This window comes from Anopheles coustani, chromosome 3 (assembly GCF_943734705.1).
Source record: "Anopheles coustani chromosome 3, idAnoCousDA_361_x.2, whole genome shotgun sequence".
Lineage (NCBI taxonomy): Eukaryota > Metazoa > Arthropoda > Insecta > Diptera > Culicidae > Anopheles > Anopheles coustani.
Genome location: NC_071288.1, coordinates 81,086,291 through 81,108,349, shown reverse-complemented (window position 1 = coordinate 81,108,349; position 22,059 = coordinate 81,086,291). Strand labels below are relative to the sequence as shown.

General features: G+C 42.0%; 1 protein-coding gene and 1 non-coding gene across 2 annotated transcripts in view; one reads left to right on the top strand and one right to left on the bottom strand.

The window, feature by feature from the left end:
- Positions 1–21,505, top strand: part of LOC131267466 (uncharacterized) — a 28,180-nt gene extending 6,675 nt beyond the window's left edge. The window contains exons 3-6 of the mRNA XM_058270356.1: positions 6,650–6,792; positions 16,506–16,830; positions 19,675–19,789; positions 21,347–21,505. Coding sequence (XP_058126339.1) covers positions 6,650–6,792; positions 16,506–16,830; positions 19,675–19,789; positions 21,347–21,505 — 742 coding nt within the window. The remainder of the gene's footprint in view (positions 1–6,649; positions 6,793–16,505; positions 16,831–19,674; positions 19,790–21,346) is intronic.
- On the bottom strand, positions 18,091–18,162 carry Trnaa-cgc (transfer RNA alanine (anticodon CGC)). The gene has a single exon. It is a non-coding gene; the product is annotated as a tRNA-Ala (tRNA).
- Positions 21,506–22,059: the final 554 nt, after the last annotated feature.

The window sequence follows — 22,059 nt, the reverse complement described above, 5'->3', positions numbered from 1 at the left end:
AGCTTTACATTATCCACCTCAGGGACGTAGGAGCACGTTAATTGTAAAATTCCATCGTAATATTACTGTGGTTTAGTTAGAGAATTGGTTGGATCCATTGCGTTGTCCAAAAAAGAAGGATGTGAGAACTATTATCGCTGCTATCACCTCAACACTACACGAACGGTAGGCATTTTTCATTCTAAGAATTTGCGCTTGCATAAAGGAACTTGCGGACATGTACCGCCAACCCAGCTAGATGGTTAGCTTCACGCCCATAGTTGGGGTCGGTAAAGGCTATTAAAACGGTCTACCATTACGGAACATGGATTTTTCCACCGACCAAGGACACATTATAAACCCAAAACCGCAATCTGCAACGCTAATAGCTGGCACTTGCATAAACTCACGTGAAAAAATAGGTTGGACGGAAAGGCAGAAACCGCTGAACAATCGAATGCAGCTGAAGTTTGCTCCACATGGTCGTTGTTTCAGTTTTCAAACATCGTCCGCCGGACCCAAAGCAAACTTGGTGACTCGCTCGGTCGACAGCCCACCGAACACAACCGCGGAAACAACAAACCCGGGTCGGTTCAAAAGGACGACCCGAACCACCTCGTCGTCCGGTCGGTGACCGGAAGGGACAAACAGAATCTGGCAACCGGAAAACGGAAAAGCCACCAGTGTGCCACATCCTGCGGTTCGGTGAAACTATTTGGGCATGTCGTCGAGCTCATTCACGCACAACTCCACGAAACTTACCCTCCCTAGTGGTCCAGTCCCATTGGCTTGGCGTGATGATATTCGAGAAGAGAACCGGGCGAATAATTAGAAGAGCGAAACTTTTCTAATTTAACGTTTCAACACATTTCCGCCGGAAGGGTGCGATCGTGTGGTACGCGAAAGGAAGTCTGACTGTTCCGGGGGAAAGATTTCCCAAATGGAGGAAACCAAAAGAAACTGCACAAAAGTATATCGGATCTCACTAGTCTCTCGAATCCATCCTTAAAATGCAAACCGACAGCTATCGGATGCCAAACTTCACGTGAGACTGAGGGAGGAGTCGTTACGATGCCTAAGGGTTGCGGTTGGAATTCACAGCTCTTAAGCACGATGTTGAGCTCCAAACTAGATGTAGTGATTGTCATTCGCCAAATAGTGCCCGGACATTCGCTTCTTTAACCCAAGTATTCGTCACCCAAACTGAAAAAGATCTGTTGATGTGAAAAGTTTGCGGTGGAATGGAATGGCAAGGTATGTTTCGGCAGTTTCGACGCATGTTCGTAAGTCAAAAGAGGATTCAAATTCAACAAATATCTGCCGGTTTCCGCCGGAAAGAACTGGCAGCACATCCTAAGTTCCAAGCAAAATGAAATTAATTAAAATTTTATACACTATACAACACTATTCCAACTAACTTCGGCATCATCAAGAGTTTTTGTGTGAAATAATATGAAACACGGAAATCGTTTCTGTCAAAATTCCCAACCTCATGGATAATCCATACTCTTATAACTTAGTTAAAAATACTTGTGTGTTTTAGTCGACACCATCATTCCAATCGATGTTTTGCAAAAAGCTTCGCCTGTAATATGTCCATTCACACCATGAGTAAAGAAATTTCATAATGGAAATTCCAGTATAATCAGAAATATGAGCTGCCCCAACATTCCATCCCTATTTCGTCACCAGCAATGGATCTTAAATATTGACATTCAATTCTTGGCCCCTCGCAGAAGAGTCCAGTTTCATTAACGGCTTGCTTCATATAATATCAAAGAAACGGAAGAGAATGTGAACCCAATATCCCTCCGAACACACTTGAATGAAAAATGCAATAAGAAAATGCATTTCCACATCCGGTGGAAAGATAACGCAAATAACTAATTTTATAGAGAGATACACGCGCACTGTAGTAATCTCCATGCTATAAAACATGAGATGAACCTGCAGTCTAAGATACCAATATAGCTAACGAGTTAGGAATATTGCCATGAAAATGGCTTGCCAGTTGTGCGGAAAGAGAGTTTCTGTACGCTGCTCAATGGTTGCAATCTTTAGCACCGCAGTTATCGCAACTGAGTTCTTGCACAAAGGTAATCTCCGTTTGCTCCACTACTACAAGAAACTGTTGCTGTTTGCTGTGTGCAAATAAAACATGTATTTCAACATAAATAAACATTATTCGAAACGCTAGCATGCACCCTTATAGAACAGCTATCACGGGCCGCCCACAGTCAGTAGGTCTTCAAATACAGGTTGCTGCGGAGAGAGATTGGAGAACCGGTACAAAGTAGGGATTCAACTGTGACCACCTGAAAAGCAAAACGAAAGGTACAGAAAACATTGTAGTTATCTTCTGTGGAAGTGCTCGTCACGACATTCCACCAAAAGGACACATTTTAACGCACGCCAAGGCTTAGACATCTGCCAAAAAGTTCACATGTCAAATTAGGTAAAATATAAATGAACTGGACACAGCTGTTACGAGCTGTCTGTTAGGTGAACCAACAAACACAAACATAAATCGAACAAATCTATCCGACCCTTGCCTAGCCCCAGATCATGCGAGAGATGGGGGGACTAACACTGAAAGGGTTGTTATGGGTGAAGGAGGAAGGTCTATTCAAATCTCCCTCCACAACAAACAGAGCGAACAAACAGATGTACTTAGTAAATACCAGAGACCTCTGTTTTACGTCTCGCGTTAGTAAGGACCTTTGTACCTTCCCGTCTTGACCTGCACAAAACTTTCAAATGTAGACTAAGAAAATCGACTTAGGCAAATACACTGACCATTGCCCACCCACAGCCTGGGAAAGGATACAGCTGTTATTGCAGTAAAGTGACCGGAAACATGAAGCGGAAACTAACTGATAAACCCGGGAAGTCTGGAAGCTTTCAACAGTAACAAGCTGTGGCTGGAACGAGAACTGATCCTGGAGTTCCAGAGCTTACAGAACCTTAACCCCTTGTGGAAGGGGAAGGCAGAGAAATAGTTCCTGGTAGTTAACGAGTGGGACGGTATCTTATGGAATTTTCTACAGATGTTTCTATTGAGCCTGCTTCCGTTCCATTCCAACGAAGTCAGTAAAGCAAATGTGTCAAACCCCAGTCAACATCAGTTCCTTTGCTTCGTCACACTCTTTGAGCCAAATTCAGATGTTCTATTTACGGATTCATTCATGTCGAAAGTTGGACAGGCCGTACGTGATGCAAGGGTTACAGTATTGGGAAGGAACCCAACATCCAAGAAAAGGAGGATTAATCTTTCAAAATCTTTCATGAAACTTTTACTGCAAAAAAATAGGAACCACGGCACTGTAGACAGTATTGTTGGCACAGAGTTTTCACATTAAGATCTGAAACAGGCAAACTGGCGGCAACAGAGATGAAAAGGAGCGTGCAAAATAACTCGAACATACAAACAAACGCTCAATTACACACCCAAACTTTTACAATTGAAACATTATATATTTCAATTCATATCGATGTGGGTCTTTCGGATGAAGCAAATAGCGTTGCTCAGGCGAATTATTTACTAGTGCTTGACCTTTCCAATACTTTTTGTAAATTCTTGTGCATTTAAAAAAATACAGAGAGATTTTTTTCCGTCAATTGCGAACATAACATTGATTTTGTGGAGATTATAGGAAGACGTTTGATAGTCAACACAACAAAGAACGAGAGGCGTTTTTCACGGTGCAGTTCTGCTTTTGAGTGCCGTCTGCTTTTTGAAGATTTTCAAGATCCTACATAGGTTAAGTTTTTGGAAAACGAAGTTTTGTGTTAATAGAAAAATATAATACAGCCGTATGTAGAACATACAATATATTTTGAGAGATTATTCTACACATATTCCATACCTATAACACTGTCATGGAACATATCCACCAAAATGAAACATAATGTACTTTTTGGTCTGAAATACCTGCAAATTTTTTCCCTTTGTACCAACCAAACCTTCCAACGGTTCTGCGGATGAAGAGCGGATGAAGTAAATTACGAATGTGAAACACATTCTGACTTTTTAGTCGCCCAGCCTTTCCCTTTAACCCTTCCACAGCGGAGAAATGCTAAAATACGCAATGCCGTGGCTAAGGTACCACTCCCCGAACTACCTTCACATGTTGGTTCATAATTAAAATTGATGGCGAAAGCTGCTCATTTCAGCTCGCTCCAGCCCGTCTTTGCTATACCGAAAAGTAAAATCGTTAACGAATGTTCCAGTTGTGGAACCGATGTTCTTTTTAATGTTTTGTTTTATTTTACTGGAAAGAGAGGTTGCTGTTGTTTGTAAATTCCGAGCACCTAACCAAAAATTGAATTATCCTTCGAAAAAGCGCCATCTAGTACAGTCAGTTGAGCTCTTCTGCCAGCAAAGTCTATCAACTCCTTATCTAGATAGACATAGTTAATGACGAAGACCTTCGAGATTATTTCAATTCATCGATATGACTTTCTGCTTCAGCAATCCTCCCTGATTTTGTTTTTCCACAACGATGAAGGTATCTTTCTGGCACGGCGCGAAACGGTTTGCCTCGAACGAACCTTTCTTAATTACGCGTGGAGCCTGTGGCCGCAGCTTGACTGACATATACCCTCCGGAACGCACCGTATATGTGCGGACTTGTGGGATGAATAATGATAGCTAGTAGCTTTTCCCCTTTTTTCTGGACCTACTTCTACACGCGTGAGAGGCACCAACTTTCAACAACAACAGTCGACAACTCACCGGAATCGGTGATAACGAGCCACAACATTGTTGAAAAAAAAAACGAAGGGCGTTTGATATGTTTCAAAGAAAGAAAAGAGATCAAAGGAAACTCATGAAAAAAGTCACAAACGACATCGAACAGGTCGACAGGGTGGTGTATCAAAATAAATTAAAACTGAACAGGGGTGAAAGTGACGATTCAATTTATGAAATTTTCATAACAAAATTAATTCAATTTATAAGGGCGAGTAATTTACCGGACGATAGCTGTTTGTTTGCCAACACTATGCCACGACAAGACTTACTAGCATTTTATTACTTCCGGCAGCAGCACTGCATCGTTGGGGTGTGGAGGAGCGGAACTAGTAAACCGGGTCTGGAAGCGGACTGACAATTAGAAGAACATCGTAAAACTGGTAACGTGAATGCTGATGGAAGGGAGGGGTTGCCGGGAAAAGGGGTTACCCGCAAAATCATTACCATGTGCCGAAATATCCCAAGCTACCCTTCGAATCTACCGTACTGAAGTTCTGCTCCTTATCAGTTCCGAGGGAAAAGGAATCATGGAAGATTTGTTGAGATAAATTACACCATAATTGGAGGCCGTACCTCATTCACACAACTTTCACCAAGATGCATGAGTCAAAGGGTGGTGTCATGAGAAGGGTTGCACACCTTTTCGACACATTGCCTGTGAAACCCCAAAGCCACCGGAAATGGAAATAAGGGAGAGGACTCATTTTTATGAGTCGTTATCAGATCATGAACATTAAATGGCTACACGGCTCTTACTAGCGTTTGTTTTATGCCGTGCGAGGGATTGGAGGCTGAGAGGAGGTGGCGGGAGTTTTGTCGACATAATTAGATTCGTGTAAATCAATAATCGTTAGCATACGGTCTGGTTACGAGTAAAAATATGATTTGCAACTTCCACACGCCCGGTTTTTCGTGGATGTTCATGCGTAAATTATAGGATTGTAAATGTCGAAGTACTAACAGTGGGTATTTAGTAAATAAGTGTATTCCTCTTCACCGCTGACTAATCATATTACATACCTTGATATTTGATCCCTCAATCAGAGCTCAGTAATTATGTGGATGCTTTATATGGGTCGAAAAGATCAACGTTCTGAAACGTGAAAGTAAAATCTTTTCTTCTTCAAGTGATCAACAAAATTTATCAATATTGCTTTATGAAGCCATCATCCTTGTAACTTCTCGGATGGAAAATCAATGCTTGCTAATAGTTACGTGGTTCTGACAAATTTCACCTGAATGAATTGAGGATGAAATGATCTCCGCGCATCCTTTGTCGGAAATTTTTCTTCGGTTCCATTTCCCCCTTTACTTCAGCTGGTGACGAGACTGGCGTCATACTGCCGATGGCGACAGAACGACTAGCCGACGCTCATTATACAGTAAATCAAATCGATCAAGCGCCGACTCGTAGTCTGTGAGCAAACCATAGCCATGCCTTTGTCTTCTCTCCTAAACATCCTATCGTTCGTACAGCTTCCTCCGGTTGGCCTACTTTCTGATGGAAGCAAAACGAGGGCACGCATGTCACAACTGTTTCTGCAGCAGTTTGGGGAGCCGTTTTGGCGCCAATGTGTCCGACTATTTTGGCGAGGGGGATGTTTGGTATAGGGACATTACAATATTAAGGGATGAGAGTTTGCTTTGCACATAACAATGTTGGTTATAAAACTGTGTATTGTTTAACTACATTTATGTTTGTTGTTTGGCTGCATTTACTTTAACTGAAAAGCAGGGAATTTGTAAACATATGGTCCAACTTCACTCGTCGAAATTTGAAGAAATGTTCTTACCATGCATGCTTATTCATAATCACTTGTACTTACCATAGCTTAATTGCCTCGATTAGTGAATACCTAAACACTTGCATTTCAACAACCATTTGTGCTATTTTCTCCTCTTATACGCTCTCTTTAGCGATCTACACACCGGACTGCACTGTATCCGCAGCTACACCCGACGCTGCATGAATATTCATCAGCGGGATCACTTCAACAAACTCTACCACGGCACTAATGAAGTGATACACGAGCTCTGCGAGGAAGGACCTTATCAGGAAGGCACGTACGTATTGTAATAATTATGTCAATGTATTTCATTTTGTCTCTGTTAGCTCTTCCCTCCCGCTGTCGGTTGTATTTTAATAGTGCGCGTACCGCATGTGATGGCGTCAGTGGTTTCTGTTTTATGTTTCTTGCTTGAAGATTATCCTGTTTTTTCATTCCATTTATACGATGTAGTACATGATTCAAAAATAGCTTATAATCCTCTTTTAGTTCAGAAGAAATGTTGTTATTTGTATAAATATCTTAAAAACGGTATTTATCTACTATACTAGGTTTTTTAGGCCAGGTACCTGGCCCGTCGGCAATCTATGACTGTTCAAATAAAATCAAATAGCCCAAACTGACATCTTGTTCCTGAAGCCCTTCTAGTGCCTTTATCAGTTTGAATAGAGTTACACGAAAGAGAAATAAGTTTGCAAAATTAGATAAAGCTGTATCACAGTAGTTATATTCCGACGCGTTTCATAAACGCAGGGAGATCAAACCGATGTGAAGTGAGCATGAGTGCAGCATCAGAACATGTGAAGATGCCCATTTTTATTTGAGGTAGAAAAAAATACAATTAGATATTTTTCGACTGACATCTGCTCACTATCTACCCTCTAAAACTAATTTGCCATAGACCTTAACCTTAGGATGCGGTAAGTCGTCCTAAATGTTGGAAGAAGGTTCCGCTCTTTGGGGCTATTGGGACATGTTCTTTATCGCAATTTTTTTTTATGATCGATCGTACCCCGGTTCCCTATGCGCGTGTGCACCGTCGTGTGGGAGCGATCATTAGGGAGGTTTGGAAAGGACAAAAATCTCATTCCGACTCATCAAGTTGTTGTTCACGTCCGGCACGTCATGCTGGTTCGTAGACCGTTGCTGGGCGTCACCACGAACATCTTCTGCAAAATCGAGGAGACCCGATAATGCAGCCACACGCATATTCACCTGATTGTTCCGTTGAAACAGTAAACGCATCGTCTCAATCTTGCAATACTGATCTACGCAATATTGCTGGAACAGACGACCGCCACGATGCAGTAGCGTGGATCCGGACTGACCTTCCCTAGTACACAATCGATAGCTCGCATACTCGCGCACTGTAACGTTTGATCTGGAAGTACTTCCGTCATACGTTCGATGTTCGTTACTTTCCGGATCAGGATCCACAGTCCCATCAGCAACCTCCTGTATGTTTGACCGTCGATTATTCCCACGGCGTCTCTGCTTAGGTATCCCATTCGACCAACCCACTTCACCGTACGGGTGCAGTAGTGGGTGGCATGCATGGCATCAATCATTTGGTTGGTGTCGAATACTTGCTTTAATCGCAGAGTTGATCGTTCCTGCAGGACTAAATTGCGCCCATACTCGAGCAATCTACGAGGTGGTACTATTAGAATACCAGCCACTTCATCTGCCGTCGGCCTATTGTATCGACGATGGTCGAGCGCCGGGATACGGGTACGAATAAAAAAATGGGCAGCCTCGCCATCAACCCCTTCCGGTGCATTGTGAAGACGCTCGTAGGCATGACGGAAACTTCTGGCGAGTGGATTGTGCTGGGTCAGAACGCGGTCGATTGTCGAGACATAGCGGCGTTCGAGCTGCACCTGCGGAAATGCATTGGTTCGTGCGTGAACTCTGGCTTCAAAATTGGCTTGCTCCTGCTTTGCGTCGTAATAGTACAACTGAGCGTATGCCGGTGTGCGATCGGCAGGGCACTCCAGTGAACCAATCCTATGACAAAGTGTGCCCTGTATGCGAAACGGAACAGGCCCTCTACCTGCTTGAAGCAAAGTCTGATCTTGGCGTACAGGATCTCCCGCTTTAACAGAAGCCCCCATTGACGTAAATGCGAAAGCACTATTATATCGCCGAATGTTGTCCATGAAATCGCGTCGTCCAAACAGCTCTGTCAGTTCCGCAGGAGGTTCTTCAAAGGCGGGTAGCACAACCTGACCCGAGTTACAGCATATTGTGCCCGTTTCGGTGGGCCATATCTGTGCTCCACAGTACACGCAAGACCTACGCGGTGGTAGCAAGTGTCGCCCCTCAGGTGGGTAGATGTAGCAGTCGTGGTAACCGAGAGCACTGCGCAAACGGCTCACTCGTCTCGGACGTTCGATCATCGCTAACATACGGCGAGCTACCAATTCTCGACGTTGCCGTTGATCTTGTGGCCCATGGAGACGTCCTGTTCCGTCCCCTGCATCTCTGGTAGGTAATGGTACTGTTGCTTCGTGCTCCATGTTAGCCGTAACATGTTCCGACGCCAGGTGCTATTCGTAGGTCGCAGGCGTCTGGTGCTAACTCGTCTCATCTCTATAATAAATATAGCACGATAAGCTACAATGATCCTTATCTGAAAGCCCTTTTTCAAAACTTCTTGAAAGTTGTAACCTGTTACACTGCCGGGGTTTGAAACGCTTGCTACGCATTAACGAACACATTAAAAAAAATTATTAAAATAATTTAATTAAATAATGATAAAAAATTAGAACAAGAGATAAAGAGAATTACATCGAGAGAGCAAAGAGTTAAAGAGACATACTTCGATTGTTTGCTACCTGAGCTTACAGAAAAACGAATGTTTCTAGTGCACAACCGTCTCTCTCCATAGCATTCGTTCCGCATTCGTTGCACATTCTGCCGTTCTTTTCTACTTCACTTGTAGTGACGGATGATTCCATTTGTGTAACGATTCGTCAAATGCGCAGTATCGGCTCGCAGGCCGGCACACTGTACCGTTTGCTATCCCCCACCTTGTGTTTTTCGTAGAAGGAGTTGTTCCCCATCTCTCTCTCACACGCTTCGTTTCGCGGAAGGTAAATCGGCCAACCCGCACAACAGCAATACCGGAGCGGCTGGCCGAACACTCTGCCGCGGAAAGCGATCCACACTTCTCGCATGTTTATGTTGTTTGTTTCCTGCACGCAAAAACATGTATTGGGATGCGCGTTCGAATTGCGAACTGAATAGACGAACAATGCATATCCTCAAAACGGCCGGTGCGTTTGCAGCAATCCCATTGCGTGCGTGTGGCGTGTTTAAACTAGTGATGAGAAGAAGGAATAGCTTCTTATGATCCGATCTGCTCTCTTGATTATATGATCTGATCTGATCCGAAAATATGAGAGCAAATGCTCCATTATGATCCTAGTGACGCCATTACCCGTAGCGCTATGGCGATGTGTTCTGATCTGATCCAATACGCTCTTTGCCGGCAGACCTATGGCGATGTGATCTGATCTGATCCATTATGATCCTAGTGACGCCATTACCCGTAGCGCTATGGCGATGTGTTCTGATCTGATCCAATACGCTCTTTACCTGTAGAACTATGGCAATGTGATCTGATCTGATCAAATACGCTCTTTGCCGGCATACCTATGGCGATGTGATCTGATCTGCTCCATTATGATCCTAGTGACGCCATTACCCGTAGCGCTATGGCGATGTGTTCTGATCTGATCCAATACGCTCTTTGCCGGCAGACCTATGGCGATGTGATCTGATCTGCTCCATTATGATCCTAGTGACGCCATTACCCGTAGCGCTATGGCGATGTGTTCTGATCTGATCCAATACGCTCTTTGCCGGCAGACCTATGGCGATGTGATCTGATCTGCTCCATTATGATCCTAGTGACGCCATTACCCGTAGCGCTATGGCATTGGAGTACAATTATGCTCTTCTGATCTGATCCGATCTTTGACTGAGAGCAAATGATCTGATCTGCTCCTGAAATTTTGGAGTTTTCTCATCACTAGTTTAAACCATCGCTTACTTTGCGCATGAGAATGTGCGTGCTTACTGCCTGCGCACAACGTAGACTTGAAAGCTGCGGATAGACGGATTCAATATTTCGCTGCAATGAAATTTGACATTTCTGCCAAAAATGACAGTGAATGTAATATTTCGATGCTTAACCTCCCCGGTCGGATGTTAGCAATGTTGCAATGAAATACGCATAGAAATATTGCAATGACTGTCATTGTGGGAAGAAATGTCAAATTTTATTTCTTTGCATTTACATATTGCATCCGTCTATTCGCAGCTTAAGGTGTGTTGACATTCTATTTCACACTTCATATTTTTCATTCATACAGCCACCATTCATACAGCAACCCCCCCCCCCCCCCACTCTCTCTCTTTCTCTCTCACTCTCTCTCTCTTTCTCTCGTTCTACCTCTCCCTTTTTATTTCTCACATTCATACAAATAAATTGAATGGTTGGCGCATTTTTCTGATTTTGCATTAGTAGCGGCATCGAATCAGTCATCGATCGTATATGGATTACTTTTCGCGCGCGTGTTTGTTGGGCCATGGTCGACCCTCGGAAGGAAAATTATTATATAGGATTGCTAAAACTATGGAGGCGCCTGGTACTGTTCATGTCTGATACGGTTTTCAATTACAGGCGAATAACGATCATTCATTTTAGATTTTTTCTAATAGCCTGAAATTTTTCGTAGATTTATTCCAAATAAAAAGAAAATCTAGTGTTGCCTTTTTCAAACACACACTGTAACCTATCGATAACGTTTGTGGTTGTACCCTAATGAGATGCGATCTCGCATAAAATCAGTTAGCATCCAATCGGCAAGTCGATCATTAACAGTCTCCCACTCCAAATCCAATCACCTCCATTGAACATCACATAATCACGCTGATTATCCGGATGAAAGCTTCCTCCCCACAAAAAAATCCAAAGGACAACGAGAAGAGTGGGGGGAAACAAAAGAATTCGCTATAAAGAGAGAAAAACTCGGAAGCGCTGTTTTAGCATTACTGCTTAATTAGCTGTAATTGAGCTGTTTTTATATTCAAGAGGCTTAAACGCAACTACTACCGTAACCACTTGCTGCGTAGTTGCAAGCCCATCAACATCATCATCAGCATGCAAAGCTAACCGAGACTCGGAGTCGGGGAGAAACTAGTTCCATTGGCTTGCTGCCATTTAGGGATAACCACCACTTCTACGCCATCGCAACCGCAATGCTATTTTCTTCACCTTTATTTCGCTTTCCCACACTTTAAGCGCTTGTTTTGCTTCGTGCCATGTCCGACGCGGTTTAACGAGAAAACTTTTCCTCATCAACAAATTGCCAGCGAAAGTGTTAGCACGATAGAAATCGGTGAATCGGTGGCGAGTCTCGTGGAGCTCCAATAGACGACACGACTGGGGCTCATCGTGTTCATTTAGCCGAGACGTTTTGTAGCCATCGGGGGATCATAATGCAACAAGCGATAAATAAATTACCCCTTATTTCTCGAGTAGACGGGCCCGGAGTCCGTCTCATCCCGTGAGGATCGGCATTTATGAGAATGAAGTTTTGAAGAAAATGCAAGACCACATCACCCTGGAAGGCGCCTAGTAGAAGGTTGCTGTTTATTTACAGAAACGAAAGCAGTGAAATAAAATAGCAATCCTTTTCCAGAAATGAAAACTAATGTACCTACATTAAATATTATTGTTGCATAGGGATTTGGGAAATTAGTACTTTTGAGGTGATAGAAAATAAAGAAAAACGATTTCCATATACACTCCAAATTAATCATGTACTGTACATAATCAGAGTTGAAGAGTATCAATGGTAAAAAAGCATGTATTTGCATAAAACCAATAGAATTTACGAATATATCAAGCATAGGGAGTTTCAATGCAAACAATGCGTTTTTGACATGTCCTAATAGATGTTGCCACATTTGAAAACGCTGCAAAACATTAAAAAAACATCGTTAGTCCTTGTAAAACGAAGTACGTGTTTAAACGAATATTTTATACGGATTTTAATGGATGAAGTTAAATTACATAATTTCTCTACTCTGACTATTGAATGAAAATTGTCAGACAAAATTAATGAAATCAAACTTCGTGGAGTCAGCCAATAAACTTATTAATTGCAGGATTAAAGCAATATCTAGCATTGGTTTTGTTGACAAGCATATAAACAAGACGAAAATTTTCAATCTCTACGTGGATAAGCTTTTTTCTTATTGGCTAAAAACATATGTCAGTAACGGCAATTCATCGATTAATAGAATGAATACGAATATGAAGACCAAGGGTTGCTGCAACTTCAAACGAATGGTTTGGCTTATCAATAGCCTCCGAAGGGCTTGAGGTTCATCTGTGCACGGAGAAGAAATGCAATTCCGCCTTCTTGTGGTGGTCAGACGTGTGAAGATCTTCCATTGACCAACGCCAAGAGCGCCGACACACAGACAATAAAACTCCGAAGTACAACAATGGATCCTGGGTGGGAGGATGCGCCTTCAAAGGAATGCTCTTCCTCGAATGCACGTGACAAGTCGTGCACCGGGAGCGATACAAAAACATTCCGGTGAGGAAAAATGTTGGACATCCAAGCGCACGTGGGGAAGGAAATCTTATCAATTTTCCCCTGACTGATGATATCCCCCATTTGAAGCAGTGTCACGTAGCCGGTATCACAAGTCCGCTCATGCATCAAAATGACGATGCCTACGTGGCAGGTTTCCCACCTCGGTGTGGTGCGTTTGTTTGAAGACGGATGCACCTTCTAACGATGACCGATATGTGCTGAGTGAAGGTATGGCCCTAAACGCCGGAAAAGGCATGTAGAGCAAGGGATTGAAAGATAAAAAGAGCAACTCTCACCGAACGACGATGCGGACAATGGCTGGAGCAAACAGGAAAAGCTTTTTCGTATTCAACTCAACCAATCTCAGAGCAAAGGGTGACCTCCTCGGACAGTAAAATGAAAAGCCCACAGTTCGACATTCCAAGCCGATTTACGTCGGCACCTTCAGATTGGATTTATATGCATCGAACCAATAATATGAAACCAATATTTCAAACTGTCACTTCTGTCCACGTCTGCCACCGTCGTCCAAATGACGATACTGATGTGGGAAACACCCCGATTTCAGACAAAACCTATCCGACATATAATCCTTTCATACGGGCTTGCATCCGCCCTGACCGAAGTACTGACGAAAATGGAATCTGTAGGGTGTAGAAATGCGTCGCTTTTTTCCTTACAGATGCAGTAGAATGCATTGAACATAGAACCTGCTGACGCTCTTTTGCGTAACGTTGTACTGACAGCATGATGCATGTTTGAGGCACGTACATTATTTTGCTCAAATCACGATCAGTGGATCAAAACACGCAACCATTTTGAAATAAAATGAATTTCAAACTGCCAACACACATCGCTGATTGAATAATAGAACCACACAGGACATATTTATAAACCTGACGAAAGTTGGTAGCCGATTGGCATCAAAGAAAGACAAGGACATCAAGTGACAAAAACTGCATTTATTAAGAGCACCGGCACGATAAATTCACAAACGCTTTTGGAATGAAAAATAGGTAAAAAGTTCGCTCAGGAAAGCAACCTGGCAGAATACAGCTCTCTAGAATTAACGAAAGCTAAACAAAAAAGTATTCAAATATGCACTTGTCTATTACAATAGCCTTCATCTTTTTTCTGGTCGAAAATAAAATTTTACCTCAACCAGGTAATTTGGTTCACTGAAGCAAAGGAAGTCGGTAAAACTTTCTGCTTTCACAAGCATCAACATTTATTCCACAAAACAAGCGTCAAACTTTTGCCAAGTTTTTTTTTTCCACACTGATTTTCTGTTTCAAGTTGTTTGCCTCCCTCACAACTAATTTGTGTGAATTTGTTTCATTCCGTTCCGCTCATTGCAAGCCAATGTTAAGGCAAGTTTCATTTCCATCTCATTTGGCCCGTGATTGGACATGTCAAAGTTGTTTCTTCCTCCGTAGGGGAACAGGAGAGGGAAAGAAACGATAGCTGGATAAATCTGCAATTAGCAGTCAAGTGGAATTTGCTGAACATATGTCCGGAATGGGTGTTCAAAGTTTCTTTATTTTCCCGCTGAGAAGCTAACTTTCATCTCATGCTTACCATGCACTAATGGAAATGGTTATCCGTCGGTGACGTCGGTCAGATTCGAAGAAAATAGACATGCACAGAAAATCTCAGTTAGTATGCCGGTAAAATAATGCATTGGTCTTGCGCACTGCGATCATTAAAATGTATCCACTTGGGAGTTTGGTCCAAGAGACAAACTTATACACTCATGATCGCGATGATGAGAATGCTGATAAGCTCGGTCGCTTTCGCCAGTACAGGATTATCCGTTTTATTATAAACCGTTTGTTGGAAGCCCAAACAACGATACAAAAAAGGATAAAATCTCAGCGAAAATATTATGACCTTGTTTTTATACAACCTTTTTAAGGTTTCTGCCATGTGTAGCCGCTAATTAGCACACATGTCATGCTCGACTCACAGCAAAAACTTAACATCCGTGCTATACATTTGCCCACTCCCTTGACTCTCAAATACATCGTGGAATTGTGCGAATTCAGTCGTTTGCCTTCGGAAAAAGCGAACATGTTTCTTAAAAGATAATGGATAGCCAACCCCTTACAAGCTGGCAGTTGAGGGACAGGATTGCTGGTATAAAAACTCAAGAGCGTTGTTTACGCCCCACATATTTGGCATCGAGAAGTTCCTGCCGCTGGTGCTTTGTGGTTCAATATATTTATGATTTTAAAGCGTTAACTCTTGTGATGCTTCTCTTCGCAATGTTTAATTCTGTATCAGAAATACAGTGGGAAAGTTAATGATTTGAAATAGCCGCCAATTTGCGAAACGTAGTTAAAAGGAGAAGGTAATAGACATATTAAAAAGATGGGTTTCCGAAATTTTATGAAAAACCAAAGACACGTATCATCTTGACACACACATAGCGGACGTACACCATTAAGGATACGTTTAAACGAACGCCATTTTTCGTCGAGGGATGATGTTTCCTGGAAAGCGCGCTCGATCAATTTGGTTCCTACGACTTTTTTTTATCTAGTTGTCTCAAATCTATTGTCTTACACGACAAATTTTGGACCCTGGAAGGACTGAAAATCAATACAAACCACGCCATTGATAACATTCCACTGGATATGTTCGGAAGAGTGCAGTAAAATTCTTTTTGTGCATGAGGGATGTCATTTGCCCAATATAGATTTTAAAATAATATAAATTATAATTTAGTAGAGTGTACTAACAAGCTTGGAGGTGCTCATGGCTCAGCGATATTGTGGGAGTGAATTTCGAGTCTGGTGAGAATTGGCTGTTCACATCATAAACCAGATAAAGTGAACGACTTTGAAACACACTCTTTCCTTTCTAAACATCTTTTCGATTCCAAAATGTGTATTTTTTGTTATGTTTGAAATACTCATCCGTTTTGCGAGTTTCATCCACGCTTAACCCACCATATTTGCATCCAAAGCTTAAACATATACCATAACATTCCTTGTTGCACTGCACTTTACTCCACTGCATGCCATAAAATATGTTTTTGCTATGCTTTCACTGACAAAATGCTACGATCTGTAGTGATGATGAAAGGACAGGACAAGACGGAAACGATTTGAAAAGCTATACCTCATGCACAGACACAACAACTTTACATTGCATTGACGAAAGACCATTCTAACCTTATCTTTTGCTTCGATTTCTTCTTTCTCTTTCCATTTTCTCTCTCTTTTCATCCGTTTTGTTACCAAAAACCTTCCGATCCGGAATACATTCGGAATGACCGTGTTATGGATTTTCCCGGCTGGGTTCCATTTTTTATCTCTCCTTGTTATGTTACCATGTGGCTCGACATTTCCATTCCATGCGGTGCAGACTTTCTTAGACATGCACCATGCATGCGACACGTGAAAAAGGACTACGAGGTCTGTGCGACCCGCTACCAGAGCACGATGGCGAAGCTCGGCCAGGCGGCGGCAACCACAACGACCACATCGACGACGTTCCACCCGGTCGGTCCGACAATGGCGACGCATCCGGCGGCCGCTCTGCGAAGCGGTCAGTATCACGGCGGTCATGACGTGAATCATGAACAGCATCATCACCATCACCAACATGACCATGCTGGACACAGCGTACACCCGAACAGCACCAAATCGGTGGAGGACGCCGAAGAGGAGCGACTCAAAACTGTGTGCTGGTGAGTGGAAGGTTTTCTTTCTTTGAAGTATTTGAATAATTTTAAGATACTTCAACAAATCAATCATAATAAGCTTAAGAAACAAATCAACTGATTTAAACCGAATTCCTGGTTTTCTTCTTTTGATACTAGTTTCAAAAACATTTAACAAATGCCGTTTTGGTAAACTATTTATCCATTATTTTAAATCCAACCTTTTCCTTACGTAATTTCTTTTTTGGGAAGCGTTTGCTTCGTATCACGGATAGCTGAGAAGTCAAGCTGTTGTCTTATTTGATTCCAATCAACCCCAAAATACTGGCAATTCATTGTTGTTGAGAAAAAGCAGAACTTAAGTTTAGAGCAAGGAAATGAAATTCAAGACTAGGAAAACTGAACCAGAAGGCATCTTCCACCAACATTAGGAACCTCAGACGAAACCTTCGTTCGTTTTACTGACGGGCGTGTAAGGCGTGTTACTTTTCAGATTATCTCGCGATCGATAGCACAAAATAACGTAAAAGAAACCGCACATAAAAACGACAAACGATTGCCATTTTATGTAGGAACTAAGTACAATTTAGGCGGCGTTAGAACGAAGGTGGTGATAGTACGTGGGTAAAGCCAGCGATAAGAGGCAATCAAGTTTATTGTTTCAAACGAAATGACAATCCAGAAACAGACACACACACATACTGACCTGGTCACACATGTCCAGTTTATTACGGAACGGAAGCCCGTGCCGGACGCCCTTTGCAATCTTCATTTTGGGGATGAATTTTCCCGTAAACGCTATTCGCCCCATCTGGAAGCTGAGGCAGCGAAATTCTGACAGTGACTGTTCAATTTGTGGCTCTAAGGTGGGCCCTGCCTTTTCCGCTTGTTTCTTTCGGAAGATGATCTGGTCAATTTGTCGTTGACTTCGATTCTGTGGTCAATTCAATTATAAACGAAATAGAGCCTTCAAAGCAAAACAAAACTGTTGATCGACGACGGGTCTAATTTACTATCTCAATATCGGAAATATTTGCGCCATATTTATAGCTGAAAATTTATAGAAATATTGATATAATCATCCCAATACTTACAAAAAATCATTTCAAGACATTAAAACCATGAGGACATAGTTTTCTAATGTCTGTATATAACAATTAAATAAAGGCACGTTATAACAATTGCTTGAACATCTTTTTTGCCAATTACTAAAAGTAATTTCTTGGTAATCATGCTTATATTAGTATATAAATTGTGAGAAAATTCTGTAAAAAAGAACCTCGATTCTGGAGATGCCGGGGATTGAACCCGGGACTTCTCACATGCGAAGCGAGCGCTCTACCACTGAGCTACATCCCCGATGACGAACGGGATGGCTAAGAAACGACCGAATGACCATCGCGATTAGCTCATTATGTAAAGTTGTAAGGATTTCAAAAATAATGTGCGTTATATTTATGGCTGTTCGTTTTCAACACCGATGTATAAAATATCGTTCATATAATGTCGTGTTATTAGTTTCTAAAGCAATATTTGGATATGCCACATTTTACTCTGGACAATATTGTCAATGATTGAGCGTCATTTCAAAATTCCTTTCATATACATGGATGCCGTCTTTTTATCGTCTACGACATCGTCATCGTAGGGAAGTTACATTTATTTATCCAGTTCTCGTCCATCCAAAGAACAACTTCCATTATTTGGAACAAAGAAGTCTTGAAAGTTATCTTACTAGTAAGGAATTTAATTGAATTCGGATTTTCCATCGCCAAACGCTCCACAAAACTTTCATACACACTTTTTTTGTTTGAAGAGATCAAAAGTGTATACCGCGATCGAGCGACTGTCTACTTTTATGAAGCATGTGTGTACTAAAATGTCACAGCATTTCGTGATCATATTCTCGATCGCCTAGACGTTAAGAATATCACATGGATCTCATACACCATAGTATGAAAGAGTTAATTTATAAGCTTTTTAATCCATGCCTCCTTATGAATGATAAATCGAAAAGTCGAATGTGAAGCCTGATAGCCAGAAGAAAAGTTACAGAGAAACAACGTAAAATTGAGAACATCGCTATAATTAGACATGATGAGGGATCCGACTATCCACGTACGCAAAGGGAACAAGTCTAGTGAGCCCTACACGGGGTAGACATGATCGAAGACGGACGTTTCGCCAAGAAGACTGGCATAAAAGAGGTTACATAATTTTTCGATGTATGCACGCAAAAAACATTTCATAATTATTCATACAGAGAAAATGTCACTCCCTTTCCTTGATCGCCTGTGTGTTTGATTTGTGTTATACTGGAACATCATTGAATCGCAACAATCCGATCGATAATGGATATGTTCTATTCCATTTCGTGGGTGTTTTTGGGAAAATTTTTCGCAACTAAAAGGATAGTATATCACTATTCGAATAAACTTCAGTGGACTTAAATTATCATCGCACCATCTGAATCTCAATTCTATGAGAACCCGGTCTCATTAATGTAGCTCTAACTTCTGACGACTCCTTCCACATATCCTTGACAAGAACAGTACAGTTCGCTTGACACCAACTTCTATCGCTTTTCCCGTCAATTGCATCGAGATGCATTTCCCGTCAATTTCACACCGATTACACGCTACACTGATGCGACCGAGCAGCGTTTCAGTATTTATCTTCGTCTCCAAAGCCGACCTTAATCCGGTCAGCCTTCGCGTGAAGTCGTACGAATATTTAGCACTGAATCCTGGACTTTCCTCCTAGTCATATCCGCGTAGTTTCTGAACCTCTTCACCATCCACTATCTAATGCTTTCCACACTCACACACACACTTTCTCTCTCTCTCTTTCTCTATCTCTTCCATATTCTAGTGCCTTCCAGAAGTACATGCAATGTTCAGAGTTCACCGTGCGGCATGCCTGCGGCGACGAGACGGCGCTTTTCACGCGGAAATTCCTCGACAAGATGTCCAACACGCTGATGCGGGTAGGTTTCTCATCAACCGCCAGAAGGCTTTCATCGAAATGGGTCGGAAAATGAGGGGGTTGGAAATAATAGTGACTGTTCCCAGCAGGAACAAGTTGTTTGGATGTTTGACTTTGAACGTTCGTCATAGCATCGTATGTTTAATCGAAGCCGGCTAAGGAACGGTTTTCATCTTCTATTGAGTCTGAACCAAAGGAAGGACACATTCCGGTCCGAATGTGTTTATTAGAGTCAATTTAGTGTCCAGGACAAACATCAATCGCCTTGAATTCGCAGTTGATCAGGTGAAGTGACAAACTGGAAGTTAATTAGTTGATTGTTGGATTAGCAGACAGTTAACCGCAGCCAAAAAGAAAAATTCCTAACATGTGTTTTGTTTTGTTTGGGCATTGAAAAATTGGTATCAGCAAGTATTACAAAAAATGAGCTTGCGAAATAATCCAAAGTAGTAGTTTAATGCACATTTAAAGTTGACCGAAGGTAACAACAATTTTAACTCTATCTGAAACGGACATGAATTTCACAGCGACATTGATTGTTTCGGTAGAAATTAGCTTAACATAATTAATTCAATTTTTTCTTTAAATGGTTGTGTATTATAGAAAACAAGCGAATGAAAACATTTATTGTTCAAAATCATTTTGTCAATTGTTACTCTAATCCTATCATGTAATCCTCCATCCGAACCGCCTGAACAATATCATTGAACATTTTGTTGATTGCCCTTATTGTTAGTTCATAACAACGTCCATTAAACATTAAAACAAATAATAAAATATACCAATACCAGGCTGGCACGAACCGGATGCACGTAAAAATCCACTAAAAAGTTGCATTAAAATTAGCAGCTGAACTGCTTTTTGCAGCGCGTTTTTACGTTCTCTAGGCTTGTTTAATTTCATTCCACAGTTTTTCCAATATGAATTCGCCCGTTGTCAACTTATTTTCACCACTGAGGGTTCATCCATATTTCAACCTCCATTTACCACAAAACAGAACATTCTCTCTATGAAGCACTTTCCGGACTCTCCAGCGATGGGAGTTCCAAAAAGGTTGGAGGTCATGATTTATGCGGGCCCTATTTTCTGGTGATGTGAAAACCCGATGCCAACGGGCCAACATCGATGCACTGCTGCAGTGGGCACATTTCCGGCCGTAATGGTCAAATTCGCACGGAACAGCCTAAACGTTCCGTCAACCTCTCCCTCCGTTACCGAATTGAACTAGGGAAAACCCGAATAAACATGCACTATTTTCAACACGGTATGTCCCTTCGCGGTGGAAGCTTTGCCTTTCTTTTCCCTTCCCAATTGGGTGGCATTTACATGAAAATAATGGTATAACCAGGCGAAAGGCGCAGCTGTATGTGAGTGTTGTGACCAATTTTCAAACCATTTCCCCTCTCGTTGCAGTCCTTTCGCCCCTTTTACATTTGAGTGCCCGAATGGAAAACTAATATTAGCATCCCAACAATAAAACATCTTTTTTCTTTACCCCTTTTTCCTGCACCACTCGTTGGACATTGCTTGAATGCAAACGCAACCGAACCGGAAACAGATGCATTGCGTCGATTACACGCCGGAAAGCGGCAAGTGTCGGGATTATTTCACCTCCAGCGCCACGTGGACGAACTCGATTCGATGGAGTTTCGCATCAAATATCTACGGGACGGTCTTTGCGGTGCTGCTGTTTCTGCGTACGAGAACGTTAATTTAATTACCACCACCAACACCAACGCGGGCGATCGCGGACGATCCTCACGGGAAGCGATATGCTATATGTCGGTACAACCTTTTCAACCTCGATGAAGGCGATCCATTGACAGGACTTCAACAGTGGAAAGTTCTCGTGTGTATTTGGCCAGATACACTTTTGACCGCAACGCTTCCAGTGTGTGGGTGTAAGTGAAGAACATAATCTAAAAGTAATAGATGCACAAAAATAGCTGTTGCTGCAAAAAATAGAAAAATGAACATTCCAGTGCGGGAAAATAAAACAACCACAGTGACAAAGATCCAAAAAGTGCGGTAACAGGTCTCGAGAAAATACTAAAACAAGTGATGCCCGGACTAAAACACTTAGGCAAAGAGAGGAATCGAATAGAAACGAAAATGGCGATGGGTCTCAGTTATTCAGGTTGAGATATGTAAAATAACATTCTTACCATGTGGAATTGTTTTCGACGACAACTGCATTGAAAAAACAGAATGTATGATCTTTTTAATTATTTTTGGCAAAAGAGATTTACTCTTTAAGCTTCTGATAAGGTT